At 34.5% G+C, this 24,582-nt stretch overlaps 4 protein-coding genes across 4 annotated transcripts; 1 reads left to right on the plus strand and 3 right to left on the minus strand.

Moving 5' to 3' along the window:
• Positions 1-3,841: 3,841 nt before the first annotated feature.
• LOC105633643 (Polyketide cyclase / dehydrase and lipid transport protein) lies at positions 3,842-8,323 on the minus strand. The gene is made up of 4 exons (XM_012216269.4): positions 7,659-8,323; positions 7,358-7,553; positions 6,693-6,824; positions 3,842-4,415 (listed from the first exon to the last, which is right to left on the minus strand). The coding sequence occupies exons 1-4, from the start codon at positions 7,964-7,966 to the stop codon at positions 4,293-4,295; spliced, it is 759 nt and encodes a 252-aa protein (XP_012071659.1). The 5' UTR covers positions 7,967-8,323; the 3' UTR covers positions 3,842-4,292.
• A 583-nt stretch (positions 8,324-8,906) lies between these two features.
• On the minus strand, positions 8,907-12,967 carry COR27 (cold regulated protein 27). Its single transcript, XM_012216267.4, has 4 exons — positions 11,980-12,967; positions 10,304-10,501; positions 9,893-10,169; positions 8,907-9,577 (listed from the first exon to the last, which is right to left on the minus strand). Exons 1-4 carry the CDS (start codon positions 12,061-12,063, stop codon positions 9,429-9,431), a joined length of 708 nt encoding a protein of 235 aa, XP_012071657.1. The 5' UTR covers positions 12,064-12,967; the 3' UTR covers positions 8,907-9,428.
• Positions 12,968-13,102: 135 nt separating this feature from the next.
• Positions 13,103-19,811, minus strand: LOC105633641 (Protein kinase family protein). The gene is made up of 12 exons (XM_012216266.4): positions 18,952-19,811; positions 18,471-18,645; positions 18,122-18,205; positions 17,216-17,457; positions 16,665-16,893; positions 16,270-16,434; positions 16,046-16,177; positions 15,630-15,743; positions 15,478-15,525; positions 14,341-14,419; positions 14,021-14,077; positions 13,103-13,573 (listed from the first exon to the last, which is right to left on the minus strand). Exons 1-12 carry the CDS (start codon positions 19,137-19,139, stop codon positions 13,515-13,517), a joined length of 1,572 nt encoding a protein of 523 aa, XP_012071656.1. The 5' UTR covers positions 19,140-19,811; the 3' UTR covers positions 13,103-13,514.
• An 838-nt stretch (positions 19,812-20,649) lies between these two features.
• On the plus strand, positions 20,650-23,764 carry LOC105633640 (DCL-like protein). The gene is made up of 3 exons (XM_012216265.4): positions 20,650-21,167; positions 21,931-22,045; positions 23,436-23,764. Exons 1-3 carry the CDS (start codon positions 20,824-20,826, stop codon positions 23,607-23,609), a joined length of 633 nt encoding a protein of 210 aa, XP_012071655.1. The 5' UTR covers positions 20,650-20,823; the 3' UTR covers positions 23,610-23,764.
• The last annotated feature ends 818 nt before the right edge of the window (positions 23,765-24,582 follow it).

Genomic DNA, 24,582 nt, shown 5'->3' on the forward strand with positions numbered 1-24,582 from the left:
ATGTATATATATATATATATATATATATATATGGGAAACGTTAACAAGGTACTGGTGAGTATCCTTTTCAGATACAATTGCAGGTTTCCCAAATTTGGTATATTATAAGAGATTACGAGGTTTATTCCAAAAAATATATATATATATATATATATATATATGTATTTATGTGGAGATTCGATTTGTTTGCTTAAGGGGCAAAAGCTCTTATCTAAAGTAAGCATATGTGTGAAAAGAACATTTTATTATAATTCACCAAATTATAAATTAAATAAATATAAACTAGTTAATATTAGAGTAATTATTATTTAAACCCTTAGGGTTAATTTGGCCAATTGCATTACTAAGGATCCTAGTTTTTAGGAGGTCCAATGCATAAATTTGACCTAAATTTTAAAAATTTTGTTTTAGGGGCGGACACAAGGTACCATAAAATAATAAAAAAAAATCAAATTTTGATTTAAAAAAATTTTGAAAAACTAAATATTTTAGTTCTGCCACCTATAATTAGTTAATAAAATTATTTTTTGGCCCCCAACTATTTGGATTGGGTCCGTTACTACCAATAAATGTGATTAATCGATATAATTTTAAAAGTTAAAATTTTCAATAGAAAATTTTTGCAAGTTGAAAGTGCCATAGAAAGGTTTTTTTTTTTTGTATAAATACATCGGTGAATTAATGCATTTGACCATTTTCAAAATTATATTATGATACGTGGCATTGAACTGTAAGTTCTTTTTATTGAATAGTTGTGATATGTCAAAGTTATCCCTAATTAAGAAGCATTTGGTCCAAAGGAGTACCTTGGTTTTAAGATTATATTATCTACTTCATGTCTCGCATGATGGCCAAAAAAAACAACAAAATTTCAAAAATTATCCATAACAGGAAAAATAAATAAATAGAAAAAACGTTGGATTAGGGAGGTAGGGTTGGGTCCTGTCTGCGCAAGCTTTCTACTATCACTACTTTTAACTGGGGGCAGGCCCAATGGTTACCCTACCACAGTTTATTGGATTTTGATTTTTTTTTTTTTTTGAAGCCAAGTCATCAAAAAGATACAACACAATTAAAGTAACAAAAGAGATCAAATTTTCAATTATTCCTTTTGACCATTGCAAAAATATTTACCTTTATTATTCCTTTTTTTTTTTTTTTCTTGGTAATATCCTTTACAATGAGAATGTCTGATCCAATTTTTCCAACACTAAAATTGTTGTCATCTCTCAATCAAATCGATGATGAGAAAAATTTACATTTTTTATAGTTAAATCCGTCTAAAAATTTCATATTCATACTCATTTTAGAATTTTTTTTAAAACACTGATCATTTAAAATTTTAATACCCGCATTTATTTTAATTTAAAGTAAGAATTAAAGCTCCAAAATTTTAGCATTTAAAACTCTTTAATATTTTTCTATTGTTAATAAAAGATTGAGCCTAAATTAGATAGTAGTCAAACCAGCAGTGCAGAGTAAAACTTATGCCCATCTCAAATATGCTTTATCCAGTATTCTTCTGTTCAATCTGAAGTCGGCAACTCTATCTTCATTATCTTCTTCCTCTCTTTTCACAACCCATTTGCATATATCTTCTGCAAATCTGATCAACAGATTTTGCAACTTGCAATATTAATTGTACGTTCTTGTCTTCCCACTATACAAAGTTTTGACATTCAAAACAAAATAGATCACAAAAACTAGAACTCCTGACGTGATATCAGTAGCATGTTAAAGATTTGTCTAATTGAAACAGTGTTTAACAAAAGAACATAAAAATGAAGAAATGAAAACGAAAGAGGAAAGAGAAGGAAAAGGAAAAAAGAGATAAGAGAAAGAAATAAAAAGCAAAACTAAAGGGTGGCTTTGTTGATTGCTGATTGATGATTGCTTCAATTTTGTAACATACGGCAGAAAGAGAGTAAAAAAGGAGATATTCTAATAGCTAGCTAGCTGTTCATCATAATATGAATGAATAGGTAAAAATTATGGTTGAGAATAGAAGATGGATTAGTATCAGTATCTAATCATCTGCACTGCAACAAACAAGATCCTGTAAAATGAAATCTCAAAATGCCACATCGCAATTTTCCAGCTGGAGTATCTATTAAAGTGAATGAATTATTGATATTGTGTCCATAGGTAAATGGAATCTTGCTAACAAGGTCAAGATCATGACAGCTCTTACGGTTTCCACTAATATTTAAACTTCCCATCATCAGTTCCTTATGCATGGTTAAAGTAGCCTTATCATCATTCAATTAACTCTCTATTTTTATCCTCCACCTTTTATTAGCTCGCATCTAATAATTTAATCTCGCTTGTTATGTTCTTCTTAGTCAATTACAATGATATTTATCGTATTTCAATCGCGGTTATTTGAATTGATATCATTTGGCATTAAGTCTCACATTTAGGAATGAGAGCGGATCAGGTTTGGTCTCGAATACTTTACCTACTGCTTAAGAAATACTTGTATTATCATTTCTACTTATACTAGCTAAATAAAATTTTTTTAAGAAAAGGGTAATTAAGAAAGCCAATATCATTTTTGAATATTAGGTTTAGACGCAGTTTTTGAGCTTGAGCTTGCAAAGGTGATGATAAAGCCTTGGGTGATGGCAACATTTGGGGGACAAATGAACTCCAAAAAGTTTTGAACATCGTCAAAAGATTTGGCCATAATCCTTTATTTTCCTATTGCATAATGCTTCGTGGATCTAGATTTGTCATTTTCATGTTTTTATAGCCTGTCATCCATTACCTAAATTCTTCTCTCTTTTTTTTTTTTTTTTTCTTGGGTTAACATAGAATTTAAAACAAAATTGAAATGTAACACAAAATATTCTACTTTCATACGAGTGGCTGATTTCAGAATGCTGTAAACTACGATATCGATGTTTGAAGCAAATTGTATTATTTTCCAAAAAAAAAAAAAAAAGAAAAGAAAATATCTGCTCCCCACTTGTATAGCCAGAATGAAGGGGAATCAATTACACACAATTATTGAATTTATTACGTCACCGAAAGCTTTAATCAATTCATCTCAAACTGCATGATTGCAAACGTAACCGAAAAGTGAATATTCAATGTTGATTCTGACTTAGCTAATCACATGGACTCGTACCTTTTAATATTTGAAAATATAAATGCAAAGAATCAAAATTCTACAAAAAGAAATCTATAACGACTCACTCAAATGTACGTTATTGGACGACAACGATAACTTTATATTACCTAAAAGTTCAATTGGGTTGGGCTATATTTGGGTTATAAGTCTTATTGATCCTTTTCAAATCCGCTAATAGCTTGAAACGACGGCGTTAAAGACAAATAATTGTCCCTAGGCTCAAGGAAAAACGAGGGTATTTCTCAATTGTCTTTGTTCGTCGAGTGGCCTGTCTTGTCCCTCCTGGTTTTATTTGTACATCTTTGTTGAAAGATTTCCAGCAATTAAGTCTTTACATTTAGAAGATATATCAAAAATTAAAAAAGAAGCTCGTATATCATGGTCATTAATAGTTTGATAACATTCATTCATACTAATGAATTGCCAAATCCAGTGAATTTGATTGACTGGTGGCCAAATCCATGAATGGCATCTTCTTCTGGAAATCCTAGCTTTTTGAGCATAGCGGGGAATCTCATTGCTATTACTCAAACAAGCATTAAATGTATGCTTGCACATTCTTCCATAAGTCAAATCATATATATAATTATTGGAATAATTGTTTGAGACTTAAATTATGCAAGCATGAAACATATGTAATTATTGAAACATATGCTTGCATATTCGTCCATATGTAATTATTGAAATAATTGTTGGAGACTCAAATCGGGACGTGCAAGCATGATAACTTATATGCTCTTCTATATCTCCAAGAATCTAGGAACTTTTGCTTGTATTTTAGTCAGTTCATTTTGACAAACTATCACAATTGCTGCATTACTCTCTTTTTTATCTAAGAGTACATGCATAAATAATCCAATCATAAGCAGAGTATACATTCAAGATGATCGAATCAAGTAGACAACTCAATGAATCGAGTGAAAAAGAAAAGCACGTCTAAAATGGTAATGTGATATTTCGTTTTCCCTCCTTGCTGGGTAACTGGCAAAGGCAGGCATTAAAACCCTGAATTACAATCAGTAGAGCACCAATTAGCTGCGCAGTGAACAAAACAAAAACCACCCACATGGCAAAATGAATGGTAAAAGTGTTCATCTGATCCCATATGGTTTTCAAAGACCCTCAGAAGGGCTTTCTGCAATGAGAGTGATAAGACGCTTTATGCTTTTTGCTCATATGATTTCTCAAGTACTGGAACTCCTGGTCCATATATCAAACGGCAACGCTCACTGAATGAACCAACCAGACGGGAGACCACTTCCTTGAAAAACATGGATGCCACCTGTCAAACATAGCCATCACCAAATCAGGATCCTCAATTTCTTAAATATCCCTTGAACTGAAATTCACCACATATTTTTAGGAACCTATTTGGAATGTGAATGGTGCCAACATATTGTGAAGCATCCCATTTCTAAATACATGGATCGCTGTTGAAGCATGAGACATTGACCATGATTCTCACATCTTTCTTCAGCAACCTATAATTCTAATCTATACTAACATAATAAAACCGTTGAACCAATTATTAGTAGGATGAAAGAAAGCAGAAAAGAAGGCATCATTCATCCACAAATAGATCATTGTTCATTAACACATTTGATCTATTAAAGAATTAGATCTTTATAGGAAAGTAACAATTGGTTATACAATTCCATCTTCCTTTTTTTTTTTTTTTTTTTTTTTTGTACAACAGAACTCCTTATAAGTGCGGGGAAAGTCAGGGTTTTTCTGATTGGACATTCATTGTGTAATCCAATATTATCCAAATTATGAAAATGAGTCTGTAGTAACTACATAGTCAATTGTGCAGTTTCTATTTCCAAAATCCAATTTTCATGACTCTTCGAAAGCTAGTGCTTTAGGAAATTCCAAGGACTAGTGCTTCACAATTTTTGTTAGAAAATGATGTTCTCATGAGTCTCAAAACATTTTCAATAGTGATTTTGCACATTGGCAATATTAGGCTTTTTTTTCCATTGTACAACTACCAGATACAATTTGAAAGCGTGCAAGCAATCTACTCTTGAGATTATTACAAAATGGTAATACAATCTTGGTTTCAACAACTTTTTAGTGCAATGTTAGAATTTTTCTTCTTTTTCATTGTATAACTACATGCAATTTGGTTTCAACAAGTTTTTAGATGTGTCTGTTGATATGAATGTTCTTAGTTCTACAATTTCCATATGCCAACATTTTACAAAGATGCATGTGTAATGTCATTCACATCTTTTCAAGTTCCATATAGATTAACATAAGCAGCTGAGGAAAAAATTTCTACGAGTAAAAACATTATTTCTTTATCAAAACTACATTTCTATTTATTCTGGAAAGTGAGATATAAAAGCCTCCTGCCTTATTATGTACTTTAGGGTTTTACTTAGTAAGTGGCATACCCTCAGAAAAAGTACCTGATATGCCAACTAAAATTTCATATAATCCAACATCATTCACGTTTTATGTTGATGATATTAGTTTTTGGGGATAGGTGTATAATTATTTGCTTGTTTAGCATGTGCGCAGCATACACAGACTTCTTCAGAAATTTTTCTTTTTGAACTTGAATGTTGTCATTGAGTGAGGATACCTCCCACTTCATATTGGAAGCTTTTTATGATATTGGTTTTTATGATAGATTGATTTCTGCAGTCCGAATTTAACTTCCAGGCTAAAAGCAACAATAATTATTGGAGCAGACAAACAAAGTGCTCAGCACTAGTGTTGTTAGAATAGTACGATTCGTATCGAATCTAATGGAAAATGATACGGATCTTAGTGTAGAATCGGAAATAAGCCTGAATCAGTGATGAATCGGTTGCATCGCAATGAATCGGTCGATTCACATGCTTCAGAAATCAATTGGAAAAAAGCAAAATAAAAGAGAAAACTGCTCCATGCATTGTCTAATAAAGCCATAAAAATAATTAAACAGAGAGAATTGAACATATATTACTAGAGGAGAAACGACTAATTTTTCCATGTACACATAGTAGACTATTTCTAGTGCACTTTAATCAATGTCACGTCACGAGGAAACAAAATATTTACAATTAAAGTCCAAACTAATTCACACAATTACTATTATATTCTCTGCAATTACAATCAGGTATTGACATATTATATGTCATTCAATTCAATTTTATTTTATGATTTGCTTTTTGATTTTTAATATTTTTTGAATAAAATTAATAATTTTTAATTGAACGATCGAATCTTATGATACGATTCGATTCTCAATTCAAAAAATAGGGATTTCGATTCTCGATTTGACAACTATGCTCAGCACACATATGGTAAGTGTAAATTGCATTCTGGGTGTATAGAACCATTTTTGGTTAGAACTAATTAGACACCAGAGCAATTTTCTAAATCATATATGTGCATATATCATATAATGCACACCTGAATACAAAATATCTCAACCTATCAACAGATTACTTCATTCTTTTGTAATTTTGAGATAGAACACATATTCTCAAAGTTTTTCAGGAATATTGCTGTATATTGGTGCTTTATAAAACCTAAAACCAATTAAAAACAGAGGATCTGAATGTACCTGTCTGTAAAGTGGAGACTGGAACTTAAAATCCACAAAAAAGTGAAGGTCACAAGTTCCTGGAACTGGTCCCGGGTTGAATTCCCAAATGTTTATCAAATGATCAAAAATTGTACTATCTGACACAGTTGTCTGGAAGTAAAGCAGAATGAAAAATAATTGTCAATAACCATACACCAAAGGAATTTTAATGAAATAAAAACTTTAATAACAATGTGTTAATAACATATTTAGGTTCACAAAATGTAAGAAAAATCCATAGAAGCAATCACACTTTAAACTGATTTAGATATAGACCATGAGATATAAAGAAGCATTATCAAGCTGGCATCAACTTATTACCAAACAAAGTTACTAGCATTTTCAGGATATATGCGCTTAAGGCCCTGGTCAACTCAAGCAGATTCATTACAACACTGTGCGGCTGGCAAACTCTGAACTTCATGCTCGTCTTGATCTCAATTACATTGAATTAAAAATTAGTACTTCTTATACCAAATGCTCATTTGAGACATTGAACAGGTCAAGAGTGAATAGGTCGCAGATCTTCAGTTAAAAATGTGTCCTCACATCAGATGATATGAGTTTTACGTCCATAACAATTACAATGTAGAAGATAGTTCATGTATCACGGAATCTTTAACACGAAAAGACAACTGATTTACCTTTATGAACTTAGGTCTGTTTAACTCCACATGAGAAATATAACTCTCCACCAGAAATTTAAAACCAATCTCCAGTTCTGCATCAAATGATCCATCTGGGTAGTATTTCAGTATCTCAGACCGCTGACACCAAGGGACAAATCCATGATACAAGTCAACAGCTGCAACCACATCAAATAACTGCTCCGGAGAATACCTAAAATCAACATTCATATCAGATCAAAAGATATAACCATTTCATTCAACAATAAAAAAAAAAAAAGCAGTAATTACAAAAGCAATCCCTTTAAGCTAAAATTACCCTAGAACGCGCCTTTCTTCATAAACTTTGGATAAAACACCGCCTTCCTCTCCATCACCGCAACCAAGGAACTGTCTTTTCTGAGCAGCACTGGCGTTATTATATAAGCTTCCCAATGTGAAACTAAAATTCTTCTTCCTATCAATTACTTCACCGACCGAAGGGGCTGAGATGCCAACAATGCTACTATAACATCGAATCCGATCAAATCTAGAATTATTTTTCGCTGACCTGATCAAATATTCGGCAACATTTTTACTCGTTATCAAGGACCGCACTGCCTTGGAGGACGACATGAATGGTGGCATTGTAAATAGAGCCAATTGACCCCAATTTTGAAGAATCAAAAGAAATGAAAAGAACCAAAACTTGAATATTTCAGGGGATTACACGATTGAAGAGAGGATTTGAAATTTGAAACCCTAAGAAAGAAACAATCAAAGACAGGGAAGCGCAAACCTTATTGATGAATTGGATGATAAGGCGCGAATTTGGACAGAGAACGAAACCTAAGGATGTGCGGGTCGTTATAAATTAGGGCTGAAGCATTTTGTTTCCAAGTCGAAGACGTTTTTGGGTCAGGAAATTTCAACTCTACGTTCCTTTCCTGAAAACTGACATTAAATTGAAACAAAGAAGCGAAGGGCTTCCTTTCTTTTGGAAAACGAACCACGTGGCTTAATATAGCCGAATACTATAAACAATAAAGGTAGTCAAAAAAACTAAATGTAACTCCCTCTATCTTATATATACAGGCTTAATTCGTCTTTCAAATGAATTAAAGCAAACTAATTAATATAATTAAATTGTATTTTTTGTATAGTTTTTTTTCTAAAATATCCCTATGCTAATATTAAAGAATATATATATAATTGGAAATATAAATGTATATTATATTAAAAAATACACAATAAATGATTTTTCGAAATAAAAAATGAGGACAAATTAAAAAAAGAAAACCTATATACTTTTTAATATATACATGGGATATATGCTATATAATATATACACGGGACGGATGGAGTACGTGCTACGTGAAAAAAGGCCATCCTTACCGCCGTGTGTCCGTCAGTCCCCATGCGCTAGAAATGCAAGACAGCCCATTTACATGAAGAGATTGTTTCTTGTAAGCACAAAGGTTATGCCCTTTTCTCGTATGTGGATTACATGGTTCTCATAAAAAAAAAACAATATGAAAATATTTTATCCAAACAAATATGCAAAGCCTTGTAACTGTAAACTTTCCAGTGGAAAAAGAAAAGTTAGCTGAATCAATGGCAAGGTTCTCCATTATGTACAAGGAATGGTACTCTGAAATGATAATCGTAGCTTAAATACACACCTTCATTACTGAATATAAAATATCTACTACCAACACACCGCAAAGATACAGAGAACAAAAAAAAAAAAAAAAAAAAAAAAATTCATAGACCACTGTGACAGAGGATTCCTCACAGCAGCGTAAAACTAGTGCCAATTGTAACCATATGGACAAATCCGCTATTCAAAAATCCCTCGAACTGGCACCCACCTACCCATCCGGAATTGCTACAAGAATGTAAAGTTAACAGAGTTCCTTCAATCTCTTCACAGGTCTAGAGAACAGCCGTCCGAACCAAACCAGCCAGGTCCATTAATTGCCAGTCAATGGTGCAGATCATTTATCTAGTTGCAGAAATACACTTCTCACTTCTCAGCAGTATCTTCTGTCACAGATGGTTTTCCAAATGGAACAACCTGTGAAAGTAACTAGACATGGATAATGTGGGACTACAACAGTTCATTTTTATGTGAGCTAGTGTGCTCCTGGTCATTAATTGAAGTACCCATCGTCTGAGTTTTCATCCTTTTTGAGCTGCATGTGCTGCTTCCTCTTTCACTTTTAAAAACTTCATCCACAAAATTTTGATCGGACACCTCTGTAAGAACAAGAGCAGTATAGATATTTTGACATCAAGATGTTGCTTTAAGTATGCATGTAATTATAGTATTAACACTTGAATTATTCTCCAGAGACATACTCTTACAATGTCCAGAAATTCAGTTCTCATACTTTTGGTCTTCAGTTTCACTGATTTACTTATGTTTCTAACCCCTCAAAAGGTCAATAATGAAACAAAGGGGATGACAACACTATGAAGTTGAAAAGTAATACATGACAGAAAAACCAATGCTGACACAACCGAAGGAGAATCTATTAAGAGATATAACAAAATATAATTAACTGAAATTACCTGTATTGCTGTCAAGAAGGCCATGATTGCGTGAATAGCAGTGGCATAGAGGAGAATGTTTTGAACAATTTGCTTTTCCACTGGAAGTCACCTCATTCCTGCTTGAGCTGGTTGCTTGTCTATGGGATGCAGCACTTTCTTGAGGCTTTCTTCTAGGCCTAAAGTGCTGGATCCATGGACTTATCAGTTCGCCATTGGGTTCATTTGTGATGTTCGCTTGTGAATCAGGCCTTTGAAAGTTGATTTTCTGCCAGCAACCACCCCGAAGAACCTTAAACTGAAGGAAAGTTGAAATAAGATAGAAAACATAAAAAGGCGTTTCCATCAATAAAAAACACATTTTTGCATGAAGAACATGGGTTTATACACAATGGAAGTCGCTTAAGCAAACCTAAGAGATCAGTTTCCAACCTGGCCAGACGGAGCACGAGTGTTACTATGTTCTTGCTGTGATGATTCGGGATCTGACATCTCCTTCTGCAATTGCCTACCAAGAAGATCCATGGAGTTATATAATTGGTTTACAAATGATGATTCCATGGATTTAAGGTAAAGGCTATGCTTCTCGTTTGTCCACTCTATAGACATAGTTTCTGTCATCTGCAATCCCTGATATTAAAGTTTAAAAAGAAAAAAAATATATCATTAATATCATGGCCTGATAAAAAAACAGTAAAATCTGATAAAGGACCAACAGTCACAACCCACAACCGGTCCAGCTTCTCAATTATTTCTATGCATGTATAAAGCTTCAACTAGATAATGTAGTATTGTGGTTTAACATTTTTCACTTCAGGCTTTGACAAAAAGTATGAAACCACAGGATATCTTTTTGCATTTTTCTCTATATTCTTTTGGCACAGAGAAAAATTCTTACAAGTAGGATATATAAATTACTGCTTCCAGTTGATCAACTTCTTCTTGTGCATTTGATCAATAAGACAAGAAAATAATGTATCAATTCTAATGAGAAGACCAATTCTACCAGACTTAAGATCAACTCTTCCAGTTCAATCACATAACTCCATGAATTCAAGTAAATAACAGTTACCCAGCTTATGGTTAATTGGTTGATTTGTGAACTTTGGGCTTGTGAAAAGGAGTTATTTATCCTGAGATAGTATCTAAGAGTAATCTGCTGACTTCTGGTCATATCACAGTTCAATTATTTTGACTAGCAAGAACTATTTCAAGTGCATGAAAATCATCTGATTACACTGTGAATCCCAAGCGCAAGAGATATATTTCCCATTCTCCCTTTACTATATATAACCAGAATTTTCAACAGCCGCGGAATAAGATGTTTATTGTTCAAACAAGAATTGTATTTTGCAGATTTCACCTAAAAAAAATGAAAATATTTCCTGGGACCAGAAATATCAGAAGTCTTAGGATTCACCAGATTCTTTGATTGAATATCCAATTTACAAGTAGTCGTTCACACGGCAAGTCGTCCGAGAGGATAAGAAGAGAACGGCAGCGTATTGAACGAGCAGAAAATATTAAAAATAATTAAGTTTAGCTAAGTGTAATGTCTAAAGAAACTACAGGCTGTTGATTGAGAAAGTGACATTGACGCTTGTCCTTTACCAGAAAGCGTCTCTTCAGATAGAAAGACGAAACGTTGTGCGACAGTTCAACCAAGAAGGGCCGACATGTGGTTTAATAGGCGAATGGCCAGTAATTTAATAGAGCAAAGGGACGTGTCGTTTTAATCAGCAAAAAATGCTTGTTTTTCGTCACAAAACGGCAGATGTTGCGATAACTCCCAAACGACAAGTCAATAGGTGAAGCAAAAGAACAGATCTTTTTAAAGGAAAGCAAGCAAAATGAATTCAAGCACGTTTTATCTCAAAATATAAATTTAAAAAAAAAAAAAAAAAAAGAAATTATAGCACGAAAATTTTATTTTAATTTGCTTAATTTATATTTCTGAAAGTCCAGGAAAAATTTTTCTCCAGTTATTAGCATATTTCATAATTAAAAAAGATAAAAAAATCTGATTCTCGTCCAAAAAATTGTATTTTCCCCAGTTAGTCTGGTTTAGTTATCTATAATTCAAACTTAGCATACATCAAGTGTCTTACCTGTGGATCAAAATCGCCTGAATCGCCGCCCGTTGATTCAGAAGATTGTGAACGCGCCCGAATTTCACTTCTGCAACCTTCCATGTCTATATCTTCACTAAATTAAAGGATTAGAGGGCAGATTTAGAGGCAGATATACAGACATAGAGGGAGAAGATAGGACGCAACGGAAGAGAGAGGAAGTAGAATATGTGATGAAATGGAGGTGGGTTTGGCCTTTGAGGACAAAAGAAAGTTACAGTTGTCACCGCTTTTACACGTGTCAGTTGCCACGTCAGGTAAACAAGCCGACTATCACCAAGGAGAAGCAGATATTTTTTTTTCGCGCATCGAAAATATCTCTTCTCTTGACTTGAGAGTGAAGATTACGTGGCGGTGCACTTTTTAGTTTTCATTGTCCGCCACTGTTAGCTTTTCAACTCCGCTTCCCGCGCTCCTTCAACTTCGGTGCTGTTTTTGGGTCCTATTCATTCCTTGCACAGAATAGAAAAAACGAAAAGTCATGAATACCCTTTTGAGAAAATCTTCTCAACTTCAATCCAATCGAATTGATTTACTGAATTTTGTTTAAATTTAATTGAATTAAATTAACGTATTCGGAAAACTCTGCAATGGACATTGGATAGCATGAAAAGTAAATAAAAATAGAATTAAAAATTGATGATGGAGGCAATATTTTATTCCCTGATAAAAGAAGTAGAAAATATAATAGTTGAAGTACATAATTATAAACCATAGCTGGTAGATAATAATAATGTGGGGCTAATTGATGAAAACGAGGTGCTACCTCTTGAAGCAGTACAGTATGACCGTACGCCATCGAATCACAACAAGTCTAGGATAATGAAAAAGGAATCCAACTTGGAATGAATAGTGATGCCTAGATAAGGAAATGGGAACTAATGGACGGTATATTATTGTCTGAAGAAACCATTATTCACATAGTTCCAGGAAACAATAATATAATCCTAGAGGCACTGACAAGACAAATCATAAAATATGAAAGTCCACTAGCCTAGAGAACAGATTCGCATGTATTCCAAGTGCAGCTTCGGGTAGTTACAAACTTACAATCACTGAAATTTCAACTGTGAAGTGTGAAGGCAAGTGATCTCAAAAACCATGGACGAATTATGAAGCTTTCAATACGAGAACGAAAAGCACAAAAACATGTATTTTAATATACAACTAGGGCATGTTTAAGAACAATTAAAACAAATACAAAATTGTATAGACAATGCCCGATCTTGACAGGGATAAAGGAAAATAAATAAGCGCTTGAAGAAAAAAAAAATTATATTGGAGTTGAATTGGACTATTTACCGGATTTACAGTATCAAATCATTTTGGGTGCAAGAAAAAAAATTGAACAGAATCAAGATCAAGATCACATCAGCTCGAAAGTTGATGTCTTTATTCATGCCTGCACAATAAGCTCTTGCTAGGTCCTGTATTGTATAATTCCTCCCTGAGGATTATCTTGTGAAGAAACTTGGAATAACAATTTCAATCAAGGCAAGGCGTGATTTTGGAAATTAAGTTTCGTGAGTTTGCTCCTCTTCTGATAACACATTCTCTTGTAGGTCAATCCGACCTGCACATTTGAAAAAAGAAACAATATAAGAAATTATCCAACTAATACCAGCCTCTGCATGTTTAAAATCAAAAACTGGCTAGTAATGTTTAACTCTATGTATGTTTGTGACCATGCTGAAGATCCAACATGTAAATAAAAACAACAAAAAAAATTGCTATTATACAACAAAGAATCCTTCTGTACAGATTCACAAAAACTGCGCTTATGTGATCAAGTAAAGGAAATCAAATCCCTGACAAGGTCATAGTGCTGAAATAGAAAATTTACTCCTTAGGAAATCAAACAGAGCTGCAAGTCAACTACCAAATTAAGGACTGGTTCCTCTCTTTTGAGAACTAGATTTATCATTCATCAATATTCTACTGCCACAAATGCAATGGTAAGACAACTCTACTCAACTACCGAGTGAACTTATTTTGTTGTCAGGTGAGGGGTGTTTCATACCTAACAAGGAGATTAAAGATGGCGCCTTAAAAGATACATTTGAGTTCACATCTGCACCTGAAATAAGAATGGAAAATCAATCAGATTAGCTCTATTAGCGATGCAAGGCATGCAATATGGCATTGATCAATGTTGTTAAATGCCCAATGCAGTTTAAGGCACAAAGCGTTTTGGAGCCTGAAGTGCAAGGTGTACAGCTAGGCACGCACCTAACGGATACAAAGTGCATATATATATTATAAGCATCAAAATCATAGTCTCACAAAATAACATTAAGAGCTCATCGTTACCAAAGGAAAATAATCAAGCTTCAAAGTTACCTGAACTTTCCAGTGAGTTAAGGATGTCTGATTTCCTAAAAGTGAATCCAATGAAATTGGTATCTTTTGATGTCAACATCTGCATTATGGAACATACAGTACATACTGGAAAAAATTAGCACCAAAATCATATAAAACTACAGGCCCACAGCTGAAAATAGGCACATGTATTTCAGAAAGAAAATAATGCACTCATATTGCAAAATTGAGAACCAACCAACGTAGATAATATATAGAGCAAGGGGTTCCCCAACTCCAATAATATGGTAATCATATATGACAAATCTTTGACAAAAAAAAAAGAAATAATAGAATGTCCTTCCAAATGGAGAGGGAAATATTGAAACTGAACAAATGGAAAACACCGAAGAAAGGAGGTTTAAAACTCTAAATAGATATTTTAGAAGCCAGAATTCCCAAAAATGGCATATATGCAATGCATTTTAACTGGTAATTCTGAAGGCAATTGCCTAGCCTATTGAAATGAGCATTAGAATTATAAAAGTACAAATAAACCCGATGAACCATAGACTGAATATCTAAATGCACATTAAAACCATCATACTGATAGGTGTAGGGGGATGGTAATAAACCATATCGAAAAATATGCTTGTTACCACAAGTTTTTCCACAGAAGCTTTAATAATTTAATTTAATTATTGCATAGAATATATCTTGAGACAAACTTAAAATAAATTCATATGAGAAAAATATTTTCCCAATGTAGCTCCAAAAAACAGGTATATAGAAGTACATGGCGGTTACAGAATCCAAATTATACATACAAATGAGCAAAAGCTAGCACAAGTAACCCAACTTGATGTTCTTTATTTGCAAAAATAAAAAGAAAATCTCGATGTTCTTTTCCCACTTTTTGACAATAAATCTTAATTTTCTAACATTTAGAAATAATTATAGACACCAAAGAACACACACAGAGAGAGAGAGAGAGAGAGACAACAGAAGCCAAAGAACAAATTGTCAAGAGGTAAAGGAATATCAAAAGAAACGCTAGAAGCAATTGGCAGTCAACAGTTGTCATAACTTTTAATTTTTTCTTTTATACTAGTTGTAGAATAGAGATTAACTTAGTTTTCTCAGAACCTTCATTAAAGCTCAATCACGCAATGGCATTACCTTCCTCCATGGTCCCACTCTTGGTATCGTGGATGGTGGGCCCTCCAACTGCCAAGAAACAAAGACTTAGCCAGGATTCTTTTTCATATAGAAGAAGAAAAACAAGATAAAAAACGAAAATGTAATACTTGAAATGAAAAATAAGAACTCACATCCGGAAACTTCTCAAAATTTTGAGTGTCTAGATCTCCATTGACTATAGGCTTATACGCAGCTTGCATTTCATACAGCATATCCCACTGAATGCCCCTGAACCATGGATGTGCCTGAAAAATTGAAGAACTTAGAAGACTAACCACCTCAAAGCACACGATATTAAGGTATGGATTAGAATATCAAAAAGTGGCAAAAACCATCCAGCAATGGCATGAACCAATTTTAAAATATTAAGATCAACCATGCTGTGAGCATCTTTACACCTGGACCATTACAAGTTAGCAGAGTCATCATTTTCACTGAACCAGTGTCGATACTACTTACGAGTGGACAATATAATAAATACATAAAACCACTGAAGTCTTATGATAATGGCAACGCAGAATATAATTATTCTTGGAAAAGCAATTACCTTTAATTCATCAACTCCTCTGGTCCCCAGTCTTGTTTCAACATCACAGAGCAAGTGGCAAATAAGGTCTTTGGCCTCATTTGATATCTTTGGTTCATCAGGGAATTTCAGGCATGTTTTCCAATTGATTATCTAATAGAAGATGGAAGTTCTCTACTTTTCAGCAAATAGAAAGAATTCTAAGCAAGTAACTTAAAGCCGCATATAGTTACTAGCCATACTACCTTGCGGCATGTGATCCTGGGATCATCAGAACAAAATGGAGGATAGCCTAAAAGCATCTCGAACATGATTGCACCCAGCGACCACCAATCGCACTCCATTCCATATCCCTTCTTTAGCAACACTTCAGGTGCCATATAATCAAGAGTTCCAACAGTTGAATAGGCCTAAGGAGAATTGATGTAAATTAGTAAGTTGCAACATAAAAATCACTTCTCAAGAAGAATAACAATTGCCCAATCTTTGTAGAAAGTAAAGTCATGACTTCATATGCTAGCAAATTGCATCTAGGAAAAATACATGGCTTAATCTCCTTTTATTTTGATAAGATATATTTGCTTAATTCACTAAATGCCAAAAATAAGGCTTTTTAAGAAGAAATGTATAAAGCTAATACCAATGCACGGCGATTACGTTTCCATTGTTGTAATTTTTCTTTTGGCATTGGCCACGGAACTCTATCGCTGCCAGAATGTACTCCAACTTCATTTGTTTCTTGAGTAGAAATATCTCCATTTTCCAGTAAAATTGTTGAATACTTATCATCCAGGGGCTTGCACAAGCCAAAATCTGAAAGCTTCAAATGGCCATTTTTGTCCAGTATCAAATTATCTGGCTTTATGTCCCTGCAAGATTCTCAAAGTAAAGAAAAGAGAAACTAAGAACTGTAGTCTTGTCGTCCCATCAAAACAGAAGGTTAGAAAAATTATTATACTTCCACAAATTAGAACCATTTTACTCCCTAGAACAGGAAATGGATGCGAACTAAAAACTTAGGCCTAGCATGAACTGAAGGCATGAAGCTCATCCACAAAATTGCCCCTCTAATGTGGATATACTATTGATAAACTCAATTGATGTCCAAAGACTTTTGCAGCTCATGGCCACAGCCACAGGGAAAAATGATAAACTTGTAAAATAAACTACTAATTCATATAACTGTCATACCTATGAACATAATTGTGCTGGTGAATTGAGTGGATAGCTAGAATGCTCTCAGCTATATAAAAGCGTGCAACCTCTTCAGAAAGAATATCTTCTCTCATCAATAGTGTCATTATGTCTCCACCAGGTAAATACTCCATGATAAGGTATAAGAAATCAGAATCTTGAAAAGAATAGAAAAGTTTTACAATGCATCGACTATCAACCTCTGCAAGTAAGTTCCTCTCAGATCGGACATGCTCAACCTTAAAATAGAGAGAGAAAAGGAAAGAAAAATAATTATTATACATTATGATGTACAAAATAAAACATGCAGATTGATTTCAAGATTCAGAAAACTTGAAAGGGCTCTGTCAAGTATTAGTTTGGTCAGATTGTTACTGAACTGAATTTATCTTTTGGCTATGAATTCATCATTTTATTTATTTATGATGATTCTGAAGGATGTATTCCATTTTAGTTATCCTCTAGAAGTTTTACATACTGATGATAGGTGCAGATGATTGGCATGATGCTACAAATCTTTGGCTAAAATACATAATTATCAATTGAATCAATCAACTAAAATTAGCAAAGGTAATACACTAGTCTTCTGTGGAGAACGAGGTATTTTCCAAATTCAGAACCTTGACAGATAGCTAAAGAAATGTTGATAGAATACTAGGCACATAAACAATGTAGGCAACTGGCTGCTTCTAATATATTGATTCAGAATTGCTTTCCCTACAGCTATACCAAAGTTAGCATTGCTTTAATTGTCATCATTCATTAAGCATCAGGAGATGCATTCTGCTGAATCAAATAAATTGCTTAAATGGTCTATCACTTCCCAACGGAATTGTCCAAAAAAAATAAAAATAAAAAGATCTTAGTTTGATCCCTAGTGAAACTTTACTTTTGTGGCCTTACCTGCCCACGGCTAAGCATCTCAGACTTCTTCAGTTTTTTCATGGCAAATATCTCTCCAGTGCTTTTGGCTCGGCATAACCTGACCTGCATTTGTTAAACATATTACTAGATAAACGCCACACTGTTTACCAGTCAAAGATAATGTCTGTTCATGTTTAACCATGATAAAAGTAGTATGGAAAAAAGTACATAGGCTCCAATTAGGCAAAAAACCCTGAATTTTTTCACAAATGGCTAAAATTCTTATGATTCATTGAAAGTGCGATACTTCGGAATCTACACTTTACCCATCCCTATAAAAGCAATACAAAAGAATGGTGAAAATTGTTGATGTGATAGTCTCGTTTACCTCACCAAATGCACCTTTACCGATCACAGTTAACTGTTCAAAGTCATCTATTCCAATTTTACGTCGTTGCAGCCTCATATACTCAGTTTCTCTGCGTTCCAAATTCCTCATCATCTCCTCTTGTTCTTCATTTGATACCCGAGCCTCTTCTGCTCTCCTTTGAAGTGCTCGACGTCTGAAACAAAGTTAAAATGTTTTCATTTAGGTTACTGATTATCTTTAATCAATTAACAAACCAGTAAGCTATAAATGCTGAAAACTGAAAGTTATAGTAGTAGCGGACCAATTTCCAAATCTAATAAAATATAACTGAAATAAATAAAAGCACAATAAAAAGTTATATGCATAGAGTTTTATTTTAGGACCATATGCATTAAACATTGACTAACAATTGACTTCACTTAACGCAAGAATAAGATATCGGAATTGAAGCAAATCTGAAATAGAAAGGAAATAAAGATCGAAGGATCAAATTCCGCACCTATCTCTACGATCTTGTAATCCTTGCAAGTGATTCTTATAGTGATTCTCTATGAACTGTTTCGCCGCAGCAGCTTTCTGTCTGGTCACTGGCGATGAAACAGAAACATCAGGGCCCGAATCAAAGCCGCTCCGATCCGACTTCAAGTTCAGAGCCCCCAGTTTCAGCGTACCATCACCACCGTCCATTTTGATACAAAATCAGATCCAACTCAAAACAATAAATAACAGAACTAAAAAGCACAGAAAACTCAATCAGAGAGTCATTCCAAGAATTGATTTCGAAGCTTCAGAGTTAAATTATCGAGGAGAGATCTAAGGAGGTTGGGTGAAAGCTGTGGTTGTCAGTGTATGGGAAAATGACCGATATTAGACAGGAAAGAGAAGTCTGAAGGAAATGAACTGGCAAATGTACATATATATATATATATATGGCTCGAAAAGGCTGTCTTATCTACGATATTTTTTGTTTGTTCCCGTTCAGTTATTTGATTGGATTTATTTTTAAAAAAGAAAAAAATTGCTCTTTTTGGGGGGTTTCTTGGGAATGGAGTGCGATCAACGCCATCCTTTTGCTCGCATGAACTGGAATCTCTAAGCATTTTTTAATCATTTCTGACTTTTAAAAGAAAAAACGTGTAGAAAGATAGCGAGACAGAGGGGCTTCTGGGCCTGCCTTTTGGCGACCCTCTTTTCTGTCGGCGGAGATCTATAGAAAGAACGAAATCATATCCGACATCTTATGAGTGCGTGTGATGCACGGGATTTTATAGGTACGGATATGGAGTGACGCTAAAGTGCTCGCGATCTCAAGGTGTAAACTACGTGTTGAAGGATGAGAGAGGGTACAGTGATTTCAAGGACGGAATTATGCGAGTCTCATGGTGGTGCGTGCTGGTCTGAACTCACTGGGAACTAAGCAGCTTTAATTGATTACGGATGGTCTCATGAAATATGCCTGGTCCTTTGTGACGTGAATTTCAAACGTGTGGTTCACGACTGGAATCCCGGTCCATGAAAACCTGGTCCTCTTGGCTGGGCCTGGCCTGGGTCTGCGTTGAACTTGACCCGTGGTACGACACGGTACGTGACCGACACTGTTCATTAAAATAAATATATTTATTATTTTCACTGTTGAGTGAATATTTTTTTATAATAAAAATAAATTTTATAAATTATTCTGAAGTTTTTAATTCTTAATTTATGAATATTTTTATTTAAATTGTGTAGAAAATAACATGAGTACAAAAATCAAATTGTTTATCTAACTATTAATCGTTTTTATAATTTTATTTATATTTTATTAATTACTATCTTCAATTGTTTGTTACCGATAAATATTGCAAACTTATAAATTAAATAACATAATTAAAATCACTGAAATAACATAAGGCGAAAATGCATCACTCATAACGGAAGACGAAAATGCAAACCCAATTGAAAAACGATATTCTACGGTGTCGTTTTTGAGTTACACAAGGTCGGGACAGGATAAATTCTGTCGTTTCTTAACTCCAGGCGGCCGTGGTGGAACGACAGCATGGAAAACATAGCAACCTTATTGAACCGGAAGTAATTAAAAGGCTGGCTGAGTGGCTGTGGCCCAAGATGAAAGTGGTTGAGGCCAGATTCTTAACCCAAAAATAGAAATAATAAAGCCCAACCTTAAACTATTTAGCTTTTTATCCGTCATGATCTCCACTTGCACAGCACTCCACTGGTGACCGATGGAGTGATGATAAGTAGCAAGACCGTTAACTGCTTCAATTTTTCTTCTACACAGTCCATACCCAAATGAGACCTGAAAACTGAAAAGTTGAGCAGCGAAAGCATAGCGCCAATAAACTAGCAACTAACAGCAGAGAGATAGGGCATGACAATGGCATCGTTACCTGAACCATATCCACCATGCCTGCAGAGCCGCTCGAACCCTATTTCTATCTACTCCTTTCCCATGATCTTATCTTTCCGATTTCATCAAACGACATCGCTTAGTCAGCCCATACGTGCGCTAAAGACTGGATCCGACGGGCTGAGGAAACCGATTGTTCCTACAGGGAAGGAGTTAGGTGGAATTTCTGAAGACGAAGAGGATAGTGATGAGGAGAGAGATTATAAAGAAGAGGATGATGAGGAATGGGTCGATTGGGAGGACCAGATTTTGCAGGATACTGTTCCTCTTGTCGGCTTTGTTAGAATGATTCTTCACTCTGGCAAGTAAGTAATTTCACATTGAATAGTTTGGTGAAAATTTGTGCTGGATATTTCAACGAAATGATTCTCTAGTCTTTCGTACCTGTGCAGCCAATTTTTGTTGCTTTTTAAATTTTTTTTTTTTACTGCAATTTCCAGTTTATCTGGAATTCAATTGAATGCTCAATACTTTGCCATGTAGCTCTGGTCTTTTTTTATTTGTGAACATATTAGTATAATGTCTACTAACTTTCATTAATTAGTGCTGTTGCTGTAAATATTAGTTTTATCCCATTCTGATATCTTTGCTACAATGGCTGATCACCGCAATATTGTTTTTGGGAGATACTTCCTGTAAATTTCGAATGGCTGTAGAAATAGCATGGTTGTTGAGTTCTGCAAGTATGGATGAGATTGCAATCTCTCTTTCTCTCTCTTTTTTCTTTTGCTAATCTTCTGGTAGCTTTTTGTTCAATCAACCTCTATTTTCAATTTCCCTGGATTTGATGGTTGTAGTTTCTATCTGAATTTTCATGGTTTAGATTTAATTGCCAACTCCAAATGCTGGCATTTTTGTCCTTGTGGCATTACAGTCTGTTTTGCCATTGTAAAAGCTGGGGTTGTTGAAGCTATTTATGCTTGTCTTCCATGAAGACCAGTCATGAAGAAATTAGCAGTCATATTTTTAGTGTATATATGTGTTTGTGGATATGTTTTGCCGTTTATTTTTTTTTTTTTTTTCCACTTGCTAGTTATCAACTTATCCACGTAGGATTTCTCATTGCAGATATGAAAATGGGGATAGATTAAGCCCAGGGCATGAGAGAACCATTGTTGAGAAGTTGCTTCCTTATCATCCGGAGTATGAAAAGAAGATTGGATGTGGAATTGATTATATTACAGTAAGCTTCTTTTGCTATCTTCTCCAATTTGCATGATAGGATGTTTTTTGGGGGACATTGTCAGTGGTATCCCTCGGTTCTATAATTTCTTTAATACGTTCTGCTTACCTGCTGATTTCAGTTAATGACATTTGGATCAGTCTTATCCTCAACAGCCAAAGTACAATGTGCATGTGTGCATCGACATGTGTGTTTGTGTATATAAAAAGGGAGTGTGGTCTATTATATGAGATGAACCTTTGATAAGACTTTAAATTTAGGGTCTGGGTGTTACGAAGAGTGTGCATATAAATTCTGCTTAACCATTTAGCCAACATCTTGGATTGTCACAGCCTGCCTGGTGGCCAGCGAAAATTTTGTCTTAGTGACAGATTTTCTGCCTCTTTGTTATTTTTATTTTTTATTGAAAAGAACAGCAGCAATAAAGCTTTAATCTCCATTTAGTTGGTGTCGGCTATAGGAATACATTGTCATTATATCCACTCAAGTATATAATAGCAAGAAAAGGTAAAACATAAAAATTTTATATAAATAATACATAAGAATAAATAAATAAATAAGCACAGGTGATCGTAGCAAAGGAGCCTTAATCCTAGATCAATTGGGATCTGCTATATGAATCTTTCGTCTCTATTATGCTCTGTTCAAAGGTTAGATCCCCATTAATCTCAAAAGTTCTTAGGTATATGCCTCTTTCCCATTTAACACTCCCTACCTCCAAAGTATCACACTTCCGAATTAGGACACATAAAGGTCTAGGAACCACATGGTGAAACCATCCTAGTCATTCTTCCCTCATTTTTTTATTGAAGATCTGTTACTTTTCTTTACTTCCTTTCCTTGATTCTTTCTTGGTTATCACGATGCCTCACATGAAACAAAGACATGCTGCTATGAGAGAACGTCGTTTGGATTATGATCTCAAAGAGCTTTAGTGGAATTTAATCTCCATCCTGTGATAACGGAGTAATGCTATGTCCTCAAGGGTGGTACCTCATTTATTTCCAAGTACCACACTTGATTTTCGTGTGCATAGCATATTCATTTTTGAAGGGCGTTCTCACTTATTGATCAATGCCATGGAGCTAAAGAGACACAAGGACAGGGATCTGATGCTTGTGGATGCTGCATGACTTACAATGCCATACCTTTTCTTTTATTCATGGCTGAGTTCTTGTCCCTGAAATTTGTGATTAATTTTTTTCTATCAAGCCATTGGCTCCAAATCAAATCATTATCTGTGATTTCTGCTGATGTTTAGGGACACTTCTGCTGTACTTTTTCAAGCTGTAGAAATTCATATTTATCTTTAATAAGTTGTTAATTGTGATTCTAGCTTTCTCTTTCTAAAGTTTATGCCTGACGTGAGTCTTTTGTCTCTACCACTTAGGTTCGGAATCATCCTGATTTTGAAAGGTCGCGATGTTTGTTTATAGTTCGAAAAGATGGAGAATTGGTTGACTTCTCTTATTGGAAATGCATAAAGGGTCTTATCAGGAAGAACTATCCACTATATGCAGACAGCTTTATTCTCAGACATTTCCGCCGACGTAGCCAGATTTGATGGAAGGTAGCACACTTAATTAATTAACCATATATATAATTGTATCACGAGGAATTTTCTGTTTTGTTCGTAGTTTCTAAAATATCTTCAATTTGTATGTTCCAAAATAACATTCGCAGTAATTAGAAGCAAAGATTGGTATCTTCAAAATGCAATATTTGGCGATTCTTGTATGTGGTTTCTATGAACAGATTTGCAATTAGCAACCTTACTGTACAATTGAGAGCTCTTCGGAACTAAAGTTATGATTAGGCTCATAGCAGTGGAGCTATGACGTACGGAAACTCCTAGCCCATGGACGTTTTTGAGTATCTGCGTATCTGTTTTCCCTTATGGTTTCCGCATTTTCACGTTTCCTCCTTTCCGATTCCGTCCGTCCGTGCAACATAGCAGCAGAGTTTATGCATATCATAATGAACTTGGTATAGTTCGATTGAGATCTGAACATAGATCCAAATGTTCCTGGGCCTGTTTTGAACTAATTCAATAAAAGCCCGTTAAAAAAATGTCATACGGCGACTTTTGGTCGTTTTGAGTCGTGGGATTTGAGACGGAGATTCACACGGCGGAGACACGTGTGATGAGATCTTGTAATTTTTATGTTGTGCATTAATGTGTTTCTTTTCTTGTAGGGAACCAGATGAATCGCAATCAACTTGGATGTTATTGTTGGAGCATGCATATTTTCAGTCCACGTGTCTCGATTTATCAACAAGTGTCCAAAATGTTTTGGCTATTGCTATTGGGCTTTTTGATGGATATGGTGCTGCCAACACTAAACCCTGGATTCCGTGGTTTTTAACCTTTTATCCATTTACTGCTTGACACGTTTGCTCATATTCCTTACATCTCTCACCACTAATAAAAAAGAACTTAAATTTAATTTATCTAACAGTATAATAAGTACTTGAGGATTGTAAAAAAACAAGTCGTTGCTTTAGTTTTAGTAGTAAAATTGAAGTTATTTAGTAGT

Source organism: Jatropha curcas, chromosome 9 (assembly GCF_041381405.1).
Source record: "Jatropha curcas cultivar XTBG-Jc1 chromosome 9, XTBG_Jcur_1.0, whole genome shotgun sequence".
In the NCBI taxonomy this organism is placed as follows: domain Eukaryota; kingdom Viridiplantae; phylum Streptophyta; class Magnoliopsida; order Malpighiales; family Euphorbiaceae; genus Jatropha; species Jatropha curcas.

What these genes read in the sequence shown, in the direction of transcription:
- LOC105633643 (XM_012216269.4), bottom strand. Translation starts at nt 7,966, where the DNA reads ATGCCACCATTCATGTCGTCCTCCAAGGCAGTGCGGTCCTTGATAACG. An exon ending in GAAGAAAGGCGCGTTCTAGG is followed by an intron (nt 7,554 to 7,658) that starts GTAATTTTAGCT and finishes TGTTGATTTTAG; the next exon opens with GTATTCTCCGGAGCAGTTAT. An exon ending in AGTCTCCACTTTACAGACAG is followed by an intron (nt 4,416 to 6,692) that starts GTACATTCAGAT and finishes TATGTTTGACAG; the next exon opens with GTGGCATCCATGTTTTTCAA.
- LOC105633641 (XM_012216266.4), bottom strand. Translation starts at nt 19,139, where the DNA reads ATGGACGGTGGTGATGGTACGCTGAAACTGGGGGCTCTGAACTTGAAG. An exon ending in CCAGGATCACATGCCGCAAG is followed by an intron (nt 16,178 to 16,269) that starts GTAGTATGGCTA and finishes ATCTTCTATTAG; the next exon opens with ATAATCAATTGGAAAACATG. An exon ending in GAGGAGTTGATGAATTAAAG is followed by an intron (nt 15,744 to 16,045) that starts GTAATTGCTTTT and finishes TCAATTTTTCAG; the next exon opens with GCACATCCATGGTTCAGGGG.
- COR27 (XM_012216267.4), bottom strand. Translation starts at nt 12,063, where the DNA reads ATGGAAGGTTGCAGAAGTGAAATTCGGGCGCGTTCACAATCTTCTGAA. An exon ending in CAGGCGATTTTGATCCACAG is followed by an intron (nt 10,502 to 11,979) that starts GTAAGACACTTG and finishes CTTTAATATCAG; the next exon opens with GGATTGCAGATGACAGAAAC. An exon ending in CCTTCTTGACAGCAATACAG is followed by an intron (nt 9,578 to 9,892) that starts GTAATTTCAGTT and finishes TTGTTCTTACAG; the next exon opens with AGGTGTCCGATCAAAATTTT.
- LOC105633640 (XM_012216265.4), top strand. Translation starts at nt 20,824, where the DNA reads ATGACAATGGCATCGTTACCTGAACCATATCCACCATGCCTGCAGAGC. An exon ending in ATGATTCTTCACTCTGGCAA is followed by an intron (nt 21,168 to 21,930) that starts GTAAGTAATTTC and finishes TTCTCATTGCAG; the next exon opens with ATATGAAAATGGGGATAGAT. An exon ending in GTGGAATTGATTATATTACA is followed by an intron (nt 22,046 to 23,435) that starts GTAAGCTTCTTT and finishes TCTACCACTTAG; the next exon opens with GTTCGGAATCATCCTGATTT.